The sequence below is a fragment of the Felis catus genome, chromosome D4, assembly GCF_018350175.1.
Source record: "Felis catus isolate Fca126 chromosome D4, F.catus_Fca126_mat1.0, whole genome shotgun sequence".
In the NCBI taxonomy this organism is placed as follows: domain Eukaryota; kingdom Metazoa; phylum Chordata; class Mammalia; order Carnivora; family Felidae; genus Felis; species Felis catus.
The window spans coordinates 65,546,932-65,565,147 of record NC_058380.1 but is presented as its reverse complement, the minus strand read 5'-3'; the positions used below and the strand labels follow the sequence as shown (position 1 = coordinate 65,565,147).

The window sequence follows — 18,216 nt, the reverse complement described above, 5'->3', positions numbered from 1 at the left end:
TCTTTCTCTCTCCTTCTCTCTCTTTCTCTCTCCCTTCCTCCCTCCTTCCCACCCTTCTCTTCTCACTCACGCTTGCTCTCTCTCTCCCTCTCTAAATACATAGATATAGATATAGGGTGTGTATATATGCATGTGTGTATATATATATATATGTTACACACATGTATGTGTGTGTATATATGCACACATATATATAATTATGTATATATATAAATATAAATATATATAAATATAAAATTATAAATATATATAAATTTTAAAAATATATATATATATAAATTTTGAATGTACTGGAACACATATCCATTAAACAGGTTTTCTAAGATTTCTGCAAGAACATCTCGATTATTTTTAAAGGGGAGTTATTAACACAAAATGTTATTTTTTTAATTTGAAGTTTGAGTCCTGTGCTACATTTAGGTGCTTTATAACTACTGTGGACCCAGAGAAGCCAGAGTTCATTCCTGTTTACAACCTGGGATCAGCCTCACTTCTCACCGTCTCAGAATTTCCCAGTTACACTGGAGGGAGAGTGCTGGAAATTTTTATCTCTCTAATTTGTTTTCAAGTTACTCATTTTTCTTCTTCTTTTTTTTAAATTAAAGTATAGTTGACACACAATGTTACATTAGTTTTTTTTACATTGCTCATTTTTCTTGATAGCATTTACCAACATATTAACCTGTGAAACTGCTACTTATTTTTCAAAACAGTATTTACATATTACTTCTCCAAGAAGCCTACAGAAATCTCCCCAAGGGAATCGTTGCTCCCTGACTATTCTCTCCCAGACTGCCATTTGTCACTTCCCCATGAATTGCTTGATTGCAAGTAACTGGAACTCTCTATTTAATAAGATAGGCAGAGAGGAAATGTATTGATTCACAAAACCTAAAGAGGGTCAAAAAATAAAATCATGTGAAGAACAAGAGGACAACTCAAGTTCTAGAAGATCAGTTCCTGACTCCAAGACTCTCTCCTCATGACTTGTCTTGCTTTCCTTTGTTAGCTTTCTACTCTTAGTTCAAACTGGTTTTCTTCACAAATTGAGAAATATAGCTCTTAATAGCAATCCAAGCTTTAAAGCTTTTACTATCTGCCACTGGGAGGGAAGAAGAATAACTCTCTTCATCAGAACCAGTTGAAAAATCTCAAGGGAGTACTATGACTTGACCACCACTGGACTCATCAATTGTGTGGCCAGAGGGGCAAAAATACTATGATTAGCTTGGCTTTGGTATAGTTACCATTACTGGACCAGTTTACAATGGGTAGGGAATCAGCTACCCATCATATGGCAGCATTTAATGAAGATAATGAAGGCACAGTTTTCAGGGTAGGAAAATAGGAAGGTAGTGCCAAGTATCCCAAAGATGTTTATTTTTTTCTATTTATTTGTAGCTGTTTTTATAACTAGATGGTGAGATTCTTGAAGGCAATGACTATGTCTTAAGATAGTGACCATTTCTCCTTATTTTCTATGAATTGCAAAATGCATTAGGTTTGGAATATGTATACATATATATGTACATATATTTTAAGTGTTATATATATGTATATGTAACACTTAAAATATATGTACATATATATTTCTTTAAAAATGAAAAAAATATATAGGTATCTTTACAAAATAACACTTGTCCGGGCGCCTGGGTGGCGCAGTCGGTTAAGCGTCCGACTTCAGCCAGGTCACGATCTCACGGTCCGTGAGTTCGAGCCCCGCGTCGGGCTCTGGGCTGATGGCTCAGAGCCTGGAGCCTGTTTCTGATTCTGTGTCTCCCTCTCTCTCTGCCCCTCCCCCGTTCATGCTCTGTCTCTCTCTGTCCCAAAAATAAATAAACGTTGAAAAAAAATTAAAAAATAAATAAATAAAAAATAACACTTGTGTTTCGTAATACTTAACATGCATATCTTGTGTTAAGTAATATATACTCCCATCATTAGTATAGTCTTTGTGGTGTTTGCAGCTTTTGGCAGATAATCTTCATAGTTAAATCTGGAAACTAAAATATAAGCTAAATATTTTAAGAATTCAGTTCATGAGAAAAAACAGACTGAAATAATATTTAGATATATGGCCAATTTAATAATATGCATTTGTCTCTATAGAAAGCCTTAAATTTAATTCATCAGGCTTTTAGTTCCAGTTACAAAGTGATGGGAAGAATCTTTTCCAGATTATATTCATATTTTCAAAGATTCTTGGTGGCTAGTTGAATAGACTGATTTGCCTTTCAAAACAATTTGCACCCATCTGTTTCTAATACTTTGTCTCCTTTACGTTCATTCATGGCCAGGTGACATTTCTGAAGGCTTGAATTCTTTTTCTTTTGGATTGGCTTCCTGCAAGAAGGTGCACACTCCGAAAGACTACTCCTTTGCCTTATATCATTCAGGTCCCTCACTTCACTGACTTCCTTTGTGGTTCTTATATCTGGACACTGGCATTTGTTTTTTCTGTGTGTAACTGCTCTAGTTTTGCCAGCTCTAGGAAATGCAGTTTTTTGCTTCATCTCTTGTTTACTTGGAGACCTGTGTTTCTCAATCTGTAGGCATATGAAACTGTTACAGGGGCTTTCAGCTTCAGAAGTACTCTCACATTTAGAAGAACACTTGGGTCTCTTCCCAGCAGTTGAAGGAAATTTCACATGTTGAACTGTGGTTGAAGATGCTCTCCCATAGTTTGATTCATAACTATGCACATTCTTCACTTTTGAGCACACACAGCATATATTTTGAGTGAAGCATTCACTTCTGTTACTTCCTTTCAGAGAGGGATTACTTGATTCTCTGCTTAAAGATCTCTTTGTAAGCCCAGCACACCAAGATTTGGATCTGTGAGTATTGGACTGTGATTGTCTTTGGACTCTTCTACTGAAATGTGAACCAGCTTCTGTAAATTGGGAGGACTGTTTGCCCTTCAACCTCTTCTTTTTGAAAGATCTCAGCTTCCTACTATTTCTCTTAGAAGAAAGGGCAGTTTCTGAAATGCAACTCCAAGAGGGGTCCCTCTTTCTGGATTTGTAACTTAACAAGGATCTTTCTCTCGGCAATCTTCTCTGAAAAATCTTTGGTGGTGAATCTGAGTGTTTATTCTTTTCTGCTTCTTTTTCCTGGAAATTGATCTGCTGGTCCGGGCTCAAAATCCTTCCTTCTTTTGGACTGCACTGACATGACTGCCCCTGATTAAAAATTTCCAGGGAACTGAAGGTATGTGCAGTTGTGTCACTCTTTCCCAGATCCTGGACATTACCAGAAAGCAACTTAATCCCTTCCATTTTCCTCTCTTGAACTTTTTTTTTGCAATTCAGTAAGCCTGGGCCCCTTTCCCTTGGTGTAGGGAAATCCAAGATTATATTGTTAGTAGAAGTTGTACCTTTGTGATCACCTGATTCTGGTTTATCTTCAACCCAAGCATGGATCTTGCTTGCTGTTTTTTGATGGAGTAGTGGGATTTCCCATTTCTTCAAGGAAGAGTTACCATTTGGAAACTGTCTCAAGCCTGACAGAGGCTTCTGCTCATTATTCCATTGGCCCCGGGTGTTTCTACGTTGAGATGCCAGTAGAGCCTGATCCTTAGACAAAGGCAAAACAGAAGCTGATGCTATGGACTTCTTATTTACCCTTGGTGAAACAGAAGGACATTGATAGATGGCTCGTTGGTCATAGGTCTCCATGTTATAAGGTGAATGAACAAAACTGATAAACTCATGCAGGAAATGGTGGGTGTGTTGTTGTAGATAAGGTTCCAGGAGATGAATGAAAGACTCACTGTCCAGATCATATTCTGTCATGTGTTGGAGAATGGTGGCTAGAATATTCTTCACTGTATAGCCATAGTCTCCATAAACAGCTGTTAATTCCCGTTTCAGCCAGGGGACCAGTCGGTGTAGACAACCAGGGTTTCTCTTGAAATAATTAGCTGATAAGTGCTTTTCAAGTCTGTGGCCTTGGACGTGTCACCCAAATTCCAGAATAATACAAAGCTCTTCTGAACTTCATTACCACTTGATCTCTAAAGTGGCCTACGGACATGGAGTTTGGCTGGAACTTCCCGCTATCCCCAAACTCCCTCAGTAATTCTTGGACAGTCAATTCTCTGAATGGTCTGATTTTCCTTGTAATGCCCTCAGGGTTCAGACCGAGATGATTGCTTTGAGAAGACTCCACATAGCTTTCCTCCTCCGAGGGAAGAAACCCTGAGTCTTTGGTGTCATTCTCTGGCCTGGTGGAACAACACTGAGAAGCAAAGCAATGCACACCAGAACCAAACACGGATTTTTTTCTTGATCTTGAGTAAAAAGAGTCATTACTACTCTTGCTGAAACAGGGATTCCAATCAGACTCATTCTGAGTACTCTCCAAGCAGTTAGGACAATCACAGTCAGATGAGAAATCAAATGGCATTGTCCTGAAAAGATTATATTTCAGTTGTATATGAGAAAAATTGGTTCAAATCAATTCCTCATTTGGCATGAAAAATGCCTATTAAAAATATGTCTGTAATATGGTTTGTCTCTCCGTGGAATAAATTCTAGAACAAGGTTAAGAAACAAACTATTCCTTGAAATTAGTAATAATATGCTCAATAAAACCCAACATGGAAAGGCAATGAGGATTAAGGCACACTGACTTTTTCTTTCTCACTCAAATTGTTGCATGCTGAAAAGCAAGTTGGAAATAAATATCAAAATTTAAGTATTATATTTTTTAATGGCAATTATAACTAGAGATTTAATCTAGATATACAATCTGCAAATATATACATGTTGACCAATAACAAAAACTAAAAATAACATAAATATCCATTAATAGGAAAGTTGTTAAATAAATACTGTTTTATCCATAGTATTATGTAGCCATTTAAAAAAGTTAAACTCATAAGTACTAATATGAGAATATGGCTGAATCTATTAAATGAAAATGTTTATGTAGAAGTATTTTAGACTTTTATAAAATCTTAGAGAGTAATCATTTCTGGCAGTATTGTGAGCCTTGAAAAACTGTCTCACTAAGAATAATAAAATAATGTAAGCCATTAATTGTAAATATAGCTGACCATAAATATATCTAAGTTGATATATCTAATATATAACCATAAATACATCTAAGTTGAGGAAATTAGTAAAATTCTGAGAGGCAAAATAAATAAATAAAAATAGGAATCCAGAGAGGGAAGTGAGTTCTGACACCACATACGTACCCATGGTGTCCTTGAGTTTCAATTCTGGTGGTCGAAACTGAGAGCTACAGACGACAGAAGACAAAGAATGGATTCTGTCCAAAGGTGAATGTCTAATAGGAAGCCTCTGCATAAATCTGTCTACATTCTTACTGAGGTGAGTTAGAAAAAAAAAAAAGAGTACCCCCATGAGAGTCAGCAGGACATTTTAGCTGAGATTTTATAACAAGAAATAAGTATGTCTGCAGACTAAATTCAAACAATAAGTCTTCCTACAAACCTCAAAGCGATAATTTATTTTGAAGATGGTAGTGATGCCAAGCTACTGGCAGAGGAAAACACACATTCTCCCTGTAGGAGTACAACTTACATGTCTCATGACAAATTTCCCCTAAATGAGTTCACAACCAAAAATCACTAAAAACCAAGAAATAAGCCATTTAAGCATGAATCGACAGAAATAACAGGGAGCAAATTTGGCTCCTAAGAGAATCAGAAAATGAGTACACAGGGTGTACTCATCCTTTCTCATAAGGCTTCAAGCTATGCTTTCCGAATATAATGCCTTCACTAAGTCTTCATTGATCTTGAAAAGCAAAAATAGCAGAAATTACATTATTTAGCAGATTTACCTCCTGGAGGATCTGGAGGTGTCCACACTCACTGAGCCTTAGCTGCTGTTTTGTTTGCCTTAGAGACAGAATTTAGAACACTAGGCAAATTCTGCTGTGGACCAGGGAGAGACAGCTCCAAATTTTCCATAGAGATTGGCATCTTATATTTCCCAGAAATGTCCCAAGTGAAATTAAGATGAAAGCCCTGAATAAGATAGGTCTCAGATTCATGACTTAGAGATTGCCAAGAAATCTTTAATTTTCTAATATATTTTCTAATCAGAGCCAACACTGTAATGAGTGGTCTGACTCAGAAGAGAGTAGGAGCAGTAAGTGGAATATAGGTTTTCTTAATGAATAAATTCTTCAAAAGAATAGATACCTGTCTTATATTAATATTTAGATTTAAATTATTTAGTCAGAAAGTGGTCCCTTTCCCTTTAAATGCAAGTGTAAATAAACTATTAGCATGTTTGCAATGTGATTAACCAACATTTTGGCTGTTTGTGTACAAAATTTTGGGACCAAAATTATGAAAATGTATTATTATGGGGGAACCTTTAATTCATAAAAACTACCAGTTAATACAGGCAACACAACTGGAAGGTCACTCAAAAAATTTTTTTTCTTCTCTCAGATATAGGATAAAAACAATTTAGCTCATGAGACATCTGAGGGGCTTAATGAGCTACTTTGTGTTAGTGCTTGATACCTAATACCAGTTCAACAGAACCCTCATTTTAGTGTTATTTTGAGTAGATTTCATTACATGTTCCCAAGACAGTATCTCACCTTTTTAAAACATGTTTTGTGTGATTTTTTAATTCAAAATAAATACCATTTCTGATACTCTGATAAGTATAGGACAATAAAGAACCCCATAGCCTCACAATGCTCGTATCTATGTCAGAATTATCTAGATGAAAGAACACTACAGACGAGTTCTTGTTCTACTATTACTGTGGACAAGTTCACATATGTTCCCTGAGTCTTTATTTGTCTATAAAAGTCTTTACTTGTCTATAAAATAAGGTTTATAGAAAGATTCAAATGAAATAATAGATGTGAAAAGTACTTTGTAAAATATAACACTTATTAGTAACAAAATTTCCTCAAAAGATAATCTCATCTATACATCATGCTTTGCACAGTAAAAGAAGAAAATAATAATTATCTGTTGAAAGTAAGAGAGAAGAACTAAATGAAGCATAAGGGGTAAGGGAAGAAGGAAGACCATAATAGAGAGTCATTCAAGTTTCTTTTTTGATGTTTATATTTTAATCTATCTCTCCATTATTCTGCCATCAATGTCTCCCTTTCCTTTTCTTATTTTTACCTCCTCAGTTCCTAAATACATACCGAGGATTCTCAAACAGCTTGGAAAGGAAGATTGTTGGGAAAAGGATACATTGGCATCTATAGTGAGAGTATTTTAGATTTAGAAAGATATTAAATTGACAATGGTAGGATAATGCTGTTGGGGAGGAAAATTTTTATTTTACCCTTTAAGCTTCTTCTGGCTGGTCTAAGAATTAAATTGACATCAAACATTAACAAAAGAAAATCAAATTTAATAATGTACATATAGGGGATCCACATACACAGAGATTCCAAAAACAGGTAAGATGAGGTATGTATATTATTCTGGACTCAGGAATAGGGGTAGGAGTCTGGGGCTTCAAAATGAGGGAATGCAATTCACGGAAAGAATGTAAGGAATAACTGTTGGGTAAACAAATGTTTGCTGGGCCATCCAGAAACAATGGGACATAGTGAGGACCTTGGTCAAAATGGGCCTTGCTAGGTTCCTCCCTGTCTACCATAACTAGTTCACATTATACTATAGTTATCCCTGGTGATAGCTCCCCGCCTGGAATAGGTCCTCTCTCTAAATTCTTTCAAGCAATTAGAAAGGAGGCCAAAAAGAAAAACTTCGTTTTCTGTTTTTTTTTTAAATTAGCCTAAAATAATTCCAATGCCAAAGAGACACATTTTAGGGTGGCAAATTTTTCTCCCCTATGATGCGGCACATTAAATCTGATCATGAGAAAAGCAAGATATAAGATCTTTTATTTTCCCACATGAGTCATGAGCTAGCCACTTGAAAGTGTTGCTTGTCTAGCTCTTTCTAAGTTCCAGTTTCTCCATCTAACTACTATTGGCCAGACAATTCTTTGTTCTATTCTGTAGAATGTTAAGTACTATTCCTGATCTCTCCCCGCTAGATGCCAGAATCACTCCCTACCCAAGTAGGACAATCAAAAATGTCTTTCATGAGAAAGATCAAGTGTAAATTAATTGAAAGAGCATAGTTTTTGAAGCCACAAGAGCTGAGCTTGAATTTTGCATCACTTTAGATTTTTCATAAGCAACTCAGCTTCCCTGAGTTTTATTTACATAATCTACATTCTAGAGCATGGAAGCTTACTTCATAGCACTTACCATAATGAACATATTATACATTTATATGTCTATTTCCTCTCTGCTTTACTAGAATATAAGCTCCATAAATAAAGAAGGCTGAGGTCTTTGGTTTACTACACTACTGTCCCCTCATTACTTAGAAGAAGTCTGGCACATTGAACGAACTCATATGTATTTGTTGAATAACACAAAGTTCAGTGTCTACTATAGAGTAGATATCAAAACTTGTACTTACAGTCAACTCTCATTATTTGAGGTACTTATGGTTTATAAAGTCATCACAAACACTGAATTAGCAAAGTTTGAACCATTTCTCCCATGGGAAATATAAGGTTAGATTCCTTTGGGCCTCTAGTCATATTTTTATCAACAGAATAGTATATAATCTTATGTCTGTTTAAAGATATATATGGGGGCGCCTGGGTGGCTCAGTCGGTTAAGCGTCGGACTTTGGCTCAGGTCATGATCTCGCGGTCCATGAGTTCAAGCCCCGCGTCGGGATCTGTGCTGACAGCTCAGAGCCTGGAGCCTGTTTCAGATTCTGTGTCTCCCTCTCTCTGACCCTCCCCTGTTCATGCTCTGTCTCTCCCTGTCTCAAAAATAAATAAAACGTTAAAAAAAGATATATATAGTTGATTCATTAGCATTGAACTCAGGGCCGACAGCATTGTAACTCATGCCTGAATTATGCTAATCTAACACATGTATTTTCTTCATAAGGCATATTACAGTTTTCTTGCAATTAGGAAAACTAGACATTGTTTCAGTGGTATGCTTGGAGGTAATTTTAAAAAGCAAAATTGCCCCCCAAAAAGCACAAAAAAATGGCACTAAATAAACTGTGAAAAGGAAACTTGTTTGTAGTATGAAAGCTGAAGCAAGAAGGCAGAGCATCATTTTGTTTGCCCTTAGCTGGGAATGTGTGAGTTGAGTAACTCAAATTTCCTACTGCTCTGCCCATATCTATGAATGACCATGAAAACACTGTGAACATTGATTTTGGAGTTACATATTTTAGACAGTAGGCAAACTCACAAATACAGAATCTACAAATAATAAAGATTGACTACATTTGTGGACAAAGTCAACTTCTAAGTGACATACGACAGAATTCTAACTTAATTCTCTTAATTCACTGGGAGAGTAATGAAAACTCATTACTTTTTTCCTCTTTGTATCTAACAGTAGAACAGGTCTTTCTCAAAGGCATTCCCTTCACCAACACACAAAGGGAGCAGTGAGTAAAAATTTTGAGTGATTTTGTTATAGTTTTGTGTCCCTTATGGTCCTCATTTGCCACATATCTGGAAATTGCCCACCTGTCTTTCTGTTACTGATTTCTTGTTTAATTCCATTGTGGTCTGACAGCACAATTTGTATGATTTCTTTTCTTTTAAATTTGTTAAGGTGATTTTACAAGCCAGAGTGTAGTCTCTCTTGGTGAACATTCCATCTGAACTTGAGAAGAATGTGTATTCTGTTATTGTTGGATGAAGTATTCTATAAATGTCAATTAGATCAAGTTGATTGATAGTGTGGTTCAGGTCAACAGTATACTTACTGATTTTCTGCCTGATTTTTCATCATCAATTACCTAAACAATGGTGGTATTAAAGTATCTACCTATAATAGTGTATTTCTTTTTTTCACCTTTCTATAAATTTTTGTTTCATGTATTTTGATACTTTGTTATTAGGTTCATGTGTTGGAGAACTGACCCTTTTTTGTGTGTATATTAAAACATCTTAAGTTTCAATATTTTTAAAATGTTTATTTATTTTTGAGAGAGAGAGAATGAGTAGGGGAGGGGCAGAAAGGGGGGAGGACAGAGGATCTGAAGCAGGCTTTGCACTGACAGCAATGAGTCCAATACAGGACTCAAACTAACAAACCAAGAGATCACAACCTCAACCCACTGAGCCACCCAGGTACCCCTTAAGTTTCAATCTTTTAAGTATGTCTAAATCAGAATTTATTATAAGTTTACTTTCCTGGTTTTAAAGGAAGATAAATTATAATATATACAAAATATACTTCTTAGCTTATCTCTCTTCAAAAGAGAATATTGTCATGTCCAACATTGTCTAATGATACAGAGGCAGTACTAAATATTTTTAAACATTAACTCATTGAACATCTTTTTAAGGACTCCAATGTGAATAGTATTTTTTAATTTTAATTTTTAATTTTTTAATTCCAGTTAGTTAACATATAGTGTTATATTAGTTTTAGGTGCAAATATAGTGATTCAACAATTCCATACATCACTCAGTGGTCATCACAAAAAGGAAACTACTTAATTTCTATCACCAATTTAACCCAACCTCCTACCCTACTCCCCTCTGGAGCAATTGGTTCGTTCTCTATAATTAAAAGTCTATTTCTCTCTCTCTCTCTCTTTCCCTTTGCTCATTTGTTTTGTTTCTTAAATTTCACTGTGAGTGAAATAATATTGCATTTGTCTTTCTCTGACTTACTTGCTTAACATTATATTCTCTAGTTCCATTCATGTTATTGAAAAGGGCAAAATTTCATTTTTTATGGCTGAGTAGCATTCCATTGTGGGTGTATACCACATCTTCTTTATCCATTCATCAATCAGTGGGCACTTGGACTGCTTTCATATCTTGGTTATTATAAATAATGCTGCTATGAATTAGCGTTTTTTATTCTTTTGGTAAATAACAAGTAGTGCGATTGCTGGATCATAAAGAAGTTCTATTTTTAACTTTTTGAAGAAACTCCATACTGTTTTACACAGTGGCTGCCCCAGTTTGCATTCCCACCAACAGTGCAAGAGAGTTCCTATTTCTCCTCATCCTCTGCCACACTTGTTGTTTCTTGTATTTTTGATTTTAGTCATTCTGACAGGTGAGATATCTCATTGTTGTTTTGATTTGCATTTTCCTGATAGTAAGTGACGATGAACATCTTTTAATGTGTCTGTTGGCTATCTATATGTCTCCTTTTGGAAAATATCCGTGACTTCTGCCTATTTTTTAATTCCGTTATTTGGGGGTGTTGAGTTTTATCAGTTCTTTATACACTGTAAATACTAACCTTTTATTAAATATGCTATTTGTAAATATCTTCTTCCATTCAGCAAGCTGCCTTTTAGTTTTGTTGATTGTTTACATAATTGTGTAAAATGCTGATGGTATTTTGATAGTGATTGCATTAAATGTGTAAATTGCTTTGGGTAGTATAGATATTTTAACAATATTTGTTCTTCCAGTTCATGAGTATGAAATGTCTTTCCATTTCTTTGTGTCATCTTCAATTTCTTTCATCAGTGTTTTATGGTTCCTAGAGTACAGATATTTGACTTCTTTGGTTAAGTTTATTCCTAGGTATCTATTTCTGACACATTTGTAAATGGGATGTTTAAAAATTTCTCTTTCTGCTGCTTCATATTGGTATATAGAAAGGCAGCAGATTTCTGTACATTGATTTTGTATTCTGACTTTACTGAATTCATTCATCAGTTTTGGCAGGTTTGTTTGTTTGGTGGATATTTCAAGTTTTCTGGATATAGTATTGTGTCATCTGCAAATAGCAAAATTTTACTTCTTCCTTGTTGATTTGGATGAGGTTTTATTTCTTTTTATTGTCTGATTGCTGTGGCTAGGGCTTCCAGTACTATGTTGAATAAAACTGATGAGAATATGGGGTGCCTGGGTGGCTCAGGTCTGACTGAGCCTCAGGTCATGATCTCATGGCTTGTGAATTCAAGCCGGAATTAGGCTCTGTGCTGTGCTCTGTGTTTCCCTCTCTCTCTCTCTGCCCCTCCCCTGCTTGCCCCATCTTTCAAAAATAAATAAACATTAAAAATTTGACAAAACAAAACTGGTTTGAATGGACATCCTTGTCTTTTTCCTGACCGTAGGGGAAAAGGTCTCTTTTTTTCCCTATTGTAGATGATGTTAGCTCTTCATATGGCCTTCATTATGTTGAGATATGTTCCCTCTAAACCTACTTTGTTGAGGGTTTTTATCATGAATCGTTGTACTCTGTCAAATGCTGTTTCTTTATTGAAATGATCATATGGCTCTTATCCTTTTGCTTATTGATGTGATGTGTCACACTGATTGATTTGTGAATATTGAACCACACTTGCAACACAGGATTAAATCCCACCTGAGCATGGTAAATAATTTTTTTTAATGTATTGTTAGATTCAGTTTGCTTGTATTTTGTTGAGAATTTTTGCAACCATGTTCTCAGGGATATTGGCCTGTAGTTCTCTTTTTAGTGGTGTCTTTATCCTCTTTTGGTATCAGGATAATGCTGGCCTCACAGAATGAATTTGGAAGTTTTCCTTCTTTTTCTATTTTTTAGAATAGTTTGAGAAGAATATGTTTTAACTCTCCTTTATATTTTTCTTTTCAAATTTTTACTTAAATTCTAGTTAGTTAACATACAGTGTAATATTGGTTTCAGAAGTAGAATTCGGTGATTCATCACTTACATACAACACCCAGTGCTCATTATAAGTGCCCTCCTTAATGTCCATCACCCATCTAGTCCATCCCCCACCCACCTATCCTCCATCAACCCTCATTAACTCTTCTGTAAATGTTTAGTAGAATTCACCTGTGAAGCCATCTGGTCCTAGACTTGTTTGTTGGAAATTTTTTGATTACTGATTTAATTTCTTTGCTAGTTATCAGTCTGTTCAAATTTTCACTTGTTGTTTCACTTTTGGTAGTTATAAACTGAAATTTTACGTTTCTAGAAATTTATCCCTTTGTCTAGGTGTCCAGTTCGTTGGCATATAGTGTTCATAATATTCTCTTACAATTGTTTATATTTCTGTGGTGTTGGTTGTTATTTCTCCTATCTAATTTGTGATTTTATTTATTTGAGTCCTTTCTTTTTTTTTTCTTGATAATTCTGGCTAGAAGTTTATCAATGTTATTGACTTTTTTCTCAGAACCAGCTCCTGGTTTTATTGATCAATTATATTGTTTTTCTAGTTTCTATCTCATTTATTTCTGCTCTAAACTTTATCATTTCCTTCCTTCTGCTGGTTTTAGGTTTTATTTGTTGTTCTTTTTAGCTCCTTTAGGTGTAAGGTTAGGTTTTTTATTTGAGAGTTTGTCTTGCTTTTTGATGTAGGCCTGAATTGCTATACACTTTCCTCTTAGAACTGCTTTTGCTGTATCCCAAAGGTTTTGGACCATTGTGTTTTCATATTCATTTATTTCCACGTACTTTTTGGTTTCTTCTTTTATTTACCGGTTGATCCATTCATTGTTTAGTAACATGTCATTTAACCTCCATGTATTTGTGTTCTGTCCAGATTTTTTCTTGTGGTTGACTTCTAGTTTCATAAAATCATAATCAGAAAAGATGCATGGTATGACTTCAATCTTGAATTTGTTGAAGCTGGTTTTGTGGGCTAATATGCTAGATCTATTCTGGAGAATGTTCCACGTGCACTTAAAAATAATGTGTATTCTGCTGCTTTAGGAAAGAATGATTTAAATATATCTGTTACATCCAACTGTTCCAGTATGTTGTTCAAAGCTATTGTTTCCTTATTGCTTTACTGTTTAGATGTAAGCTGGGTGTTAAAGTCCCCCACTATTGTTATATTATAATCAATTCACTCTTTTATGTTTGTTATTAACTATTTTATGTATTTGGGTACTTCCATGTTGGTGCATAAATATTTCAATTGTTATATCTTCTTGTTGGTTTGTCCCTTTTATTATTATATAGTGTCTTTCTTTGCCTCTTGTTAAAAGTCTGTTTTAAAGTCTATTTTGTCCAATAGAATTATTGCTATTCTAGCTTTATTTTGACACCCATTTGCATGATAGATATTTCGTCATCCCCTTATTTTGAATCTGCATGTGTCTTCAGGTCTAAAATGAGTCTCTTGTAGGCAGCATTTGGATGAATCTTGTTTTTTTAATCCATTCTGTCATCCTATGTCTTTTGATCAGAATGTTAAGTCCACTTACATTCAAAATGATTACTGAAAGATATGTATTTATTTCCATTTTAATACTTGTTTTTTAATTGTTTCTGACTATTTCTCTGATCTTGTTTCTCTCTTGCATGTTTTGCTGATTGTCTTTAGTGATATGTTTGTATTTCTCTTTATTCTTTGCAAAATATTCATAGTTTGATATATGGTTACCATCACATTTGTGTATAACCTGTCTGCATATAGGAGTCTATATAATAAGTTGATGGCCACTTAAATTTGAACCTGTTCTTTTCTCTTCTTCTCCCCCATTTTTTAGGTATATGTTATTATATTTTATATCATTTTTTGTGAGTTCACTGATTGTTTTACACAAATATTCGTTTTTATTATCTTTTTTGTTTCCTACTTTTTTACTGTCAATTTTGGTCTCTGCTTTCCACTCAAAGCGACCCCTTTACTATTTCTTCTAGGGCTAGTTTAGTGGTCATGAACCTCTTTAGTTTGTCTGTTGGGGAAACTCTTTATCCTTCCTTCTATTCTGAATGATAGCCTTACTAGATAGCGTATTCTTGGCTGCATATTTTTTTCCATTCAGCACTTTGAATGTATCATGCCACTCCCTTCTGGCTTGGAAAGTTTCTACTGAGAAATCCCCTGAAACTCTTATGGGTTTTCCCTTGTAAGATACTGACTTCTTTTGTCTTGCTCCTTTTAAGATATTTTTTAATCACTATATTTCATTAGTTTAATTACAACATGTCTTGGTGGATCTGCTTTTTTTGTTGTTTTTATTTTTTCTTCTTTCCTTTCCTTTCCTTTTCTTTCCTTTCCTTTCCTTTCCTTTCCTTTCCTTTCCTTTCCTTTCCTTTCCTTTTCTTTTCTTTTCTTTTTGTTGCTGGAACTTCTTTGTGCCTCCTGAATCTGGATTCCTTACTTGATTAGGAAAGTTTTCAGCTGTTATTTCTTGAAATAAATTTTCTGCCCCCTTTTCTCACTCTTCTTCTGGGACTCCTATTATATAAATGTCATTATGTTTTATGGAGTCACTGAGTTCCCTAACTTTATTCTTGTATTGCATAATTCTGTTTTCTCTCTTTAGTTCAGCTTGATTATTTCCCATTATTCTGTATTCTATGTCACTAATTTGTTCCTCTGCCTCTTTCATCCTGCTATTCATTTCATCAAGTGAGTTTTTCATTTCATTTATTGAGCTTTATCTTTGTTGTGTTATTCCTTATCTCTGTGTTAAGGGTCTCATGCATGTATTCCCCTCTTTTCTCAAGCCCAGTGAGTATCCTAATGATCATCCCTTTAAATTCTCTATCTGGCATGTTACTTACATTTCTTTTGCTTAGATCTCTGGTCGTGACCTTGTCCTGTTCTTTCATTTAAGATAAATTTCTCTATCTCCTCATTTTGTCTTCCTGTCTGTGTTTGTTTCTGTGTGTTAAGAAAGTCAGCTATGTCTTCTGCCCTTGAAAGTAGTGACTTTATTAAGAGGAGGTCTGGACTGTTGTGTAGTGTAGTGTCCCCTGTTCACCAGAACCTGGAACTTCACGAAAGTATCCTATGTCTGTTGCTTACACTCTGTTGTTATGTCTAAGCTACTTTTCCTTTCAGTGTAGACATCTGCACTGACTCTGCCTGTTGTGAGCTGTGTTTTGCTCTCTGTGGTGCTAGTAGGACCCAAGCAAGTCAGCTCTGAGGGGCTGTGCCCTCTGGGGAACATGGGAGTGGGGTGGCAGTGTTAGCAAAATTTGCATTGGGCCATTAGTCCCATGCCATATCCCCTGAAGTGCTGCAGCAGGTGGTAGCTGTGTGCCATGGTAGCTGTGGGGCACAAGGTTGGGCACAGTGCATGATGATGGCTGGACACAGCTGAGCCTGGCACCTAATGGCAGCTAGAGATTCGTGGCTGGGTACAGTAGGCAGTGGCAACTGTGCATCTGGCATCTGGGCCCAGCATGTGATGGTGGCTGGGGGTATGAGCTGGGCACAGCATGACTGCAGGTTACTGCCCACCATAGCAGCTATACATCAGCAGCTGGGCAAAGCACACAGCAGTGACTGGGACCCATGGCTAGGCACTGTGCTGCAGCTAGGCAGGGCAGCCAGTGGCAGCTGTGCACCTGGCAGCTGGGTAGGGCATGGACACAGCCTTAACAAAATGTGTCATGAGCCCTGGGCTAATGCTATAAGTATCTGTGCAGCCTCACCTCCCACAGGTGGCTCTGTGTTTATTTTGGGTGGGGGGCAAATGAGGAAAATAGCACCTACCAGCTTTTTCATTTTCAAATAAATCTCTCAATATGCTCAGAAATCCATCTGAATAGATCTCTCTCCCTTCTGCCCCCATCATTGTGCAAACTATAGTTTTTATGCTGACTTTCTACAGAGGCTGCTGTCTCTTTGAGGGCAGTGATCTAGCTATCACTCACCCTCTTGGTACACCCAGTGCTGAATCAGCTGACTTTTAAAGCTCCAGGCTCCAAATGCCACTGGTTTTACAAAGTTATGGAATTCAGTCCCTCTGGTTTTTAAAGCAAACCATTATGGGGATTAGTCTTGTGTAAGGTCCCTGGTGTGAGGGCCCATTTTTCTGCCCTCTTCTCGATGTACTGCTCACTCCCTGCTACTAGCAGCCTTCCTCAGCCTTTCTGACCTTCCTAACATTTGAGATGTAGTTTCTTCTCCATATTTAGTTGTGGAGTTTCTTCTGCCAGTCTTCAGATCACTCTCCAGCTTATTGACTTGGATGTGGATGATACCTAGTTGTAAATGTGGGACAGGGTGAGCTCATGGTCCTCCTACTCTGCCATCTTCCCAAGCTCCTTCGAGAATTGACCCTTTTATCATTATGTGATGTTGTTCTCTATCTTTGAAAATTTTCCTTGTTCTAAAGTCTGCTTTGTTTCAAATTAGGATAGCTTCTTCAGCTTTCTTCTGAGTAGGTTAGTTGAGATTATCATTCTTCATCTCTTCACTTTTGGTCTAAGTCTTTACATTTAGAATGAATTTCTTGGAGACAACACATAGTTGGGTATTGGGTCTTGTTTATTTTCCACCCATTCTGACAGTGTCTGTCTTTTATTGGTATTTTTAGATCCTTAAGGTTTAAAATACTGATATTTTTGTTTTAATGACTACCAATTTTTAACTGTTTTCTATTTTTTGCATTTGTTTTTTGTTTCCTTTTTTTTTATTCTCACAAAGAGCCCATGACAGAAGCATCTTATATTAATCCCCACTTATTGATGAGGAAACTTAGATAACTGAAATTAAGCGACTTAACCACAATTGCACAGTACAAAAAAACCACAACTTTAAACTTGACCATGTTCTTTACTTAACTAAACATTATATCCTATATACTGAGCAATTTCAGCAATAAAACTGTGATAAGGCCTTCAAGTCAAGTAAAACTACATTCTCAGGATTTCTAAAATTTTTATGCCTCCCGAGGCTTTTCCCTCTCCAAAACCAACCTGGGGAGGAGGTATTAAAAACCTAGAATCTTTGCTGCAGTTAAACCAAAACACCATGTATAAACCAGCAGTTTATAATAAATTCTAACAAGTTGAGCATAAGTTAAAGGGGAAAAAAAGAGTTTTTGCCTCAATCATGCAGAAAACAAAATTATCCATGGAAACCAAGCCTATAGTTTCAGGGTGTCAGGTTTCTTAAAGAGTCAGAAAAAAATTTAGCCCTATTCTCAAGCGAGGCTGTTCAGTTTTATTTTCCCATCAACTGAGGTCATTTAAAATGATTGTTACAACCTCACTCCTGAATCACCATCTATTTTCCTATAAAAGTGCTTCTCTGTTTCCGTGGGGAAGAGAGCAAAGACAGAACTGGACTTGGGCCCAAACCATAATTTTAGTAATTACTAAACCAAGTGACTGCAGCCATAATTGAATCATTGAAAGCCAAATGGTAGCTGTAATTAGTTTGTCAAATTTGAATAAAAGTGCTTTTTGGAGGGAACAAGTAGAGTTGAGCTAAAGAGGCCTGAACTGTCAGCCATGAAGTGGGAGACTTTTTCCAAGTGGAGAGGGTCT

At 36.0% G+C, this 18,216-nt stretch overlaps 1 protein-coding gene across 5 annotated transcripts; it reads right to left on the bottom strand.

Annotated features, from left to right (window-relative positions):
* Positions 1-2,060: 2,060 nt before the first annotated feature.
* LOC102902407 (E3 ubiquitin-protein ligase Topors-like) lies at positions 2,061-5,885 on the bottom strand. Of its 5 annotated transcripts, none has more exons than XM_045042734.1 (3): positions 5,815-5,885; positions 5,204-5,334; positions 2,061-4,662 (listed from the first exon to the last, which is right to left on the bottom strand). In XM_045042734.1, the coding sequence occupies exon 3, from the start codon at positions 3,792-3,794 to the stop codon at positions 2,235-2,237; it is 1,560 nt and encodes a 519-aa protein (XP_044898669.1). In that variant the 5' UTR covers positions 3,795-4,662; positions 5,204-5,334; positions 5,815-5,885; the 3' UTR covers positions 2,061-2,234. The 5 variants fall into 5 exon arrangements, with proteins under 5 accessions (XP_044898669.1, XP_044898672.1, XP_044898671.1 ...); XM_045042737.1 differs by having other exon boundaries at positions 5,204-5,247; positions 5,815-5,832; XM_045042736.1 differs by having other exon boundaries at positions 5,204-5,330; positions 5,815-5,831.
* Positions 5,886-18,216: the final 12,331 nt, after the last annotated feature.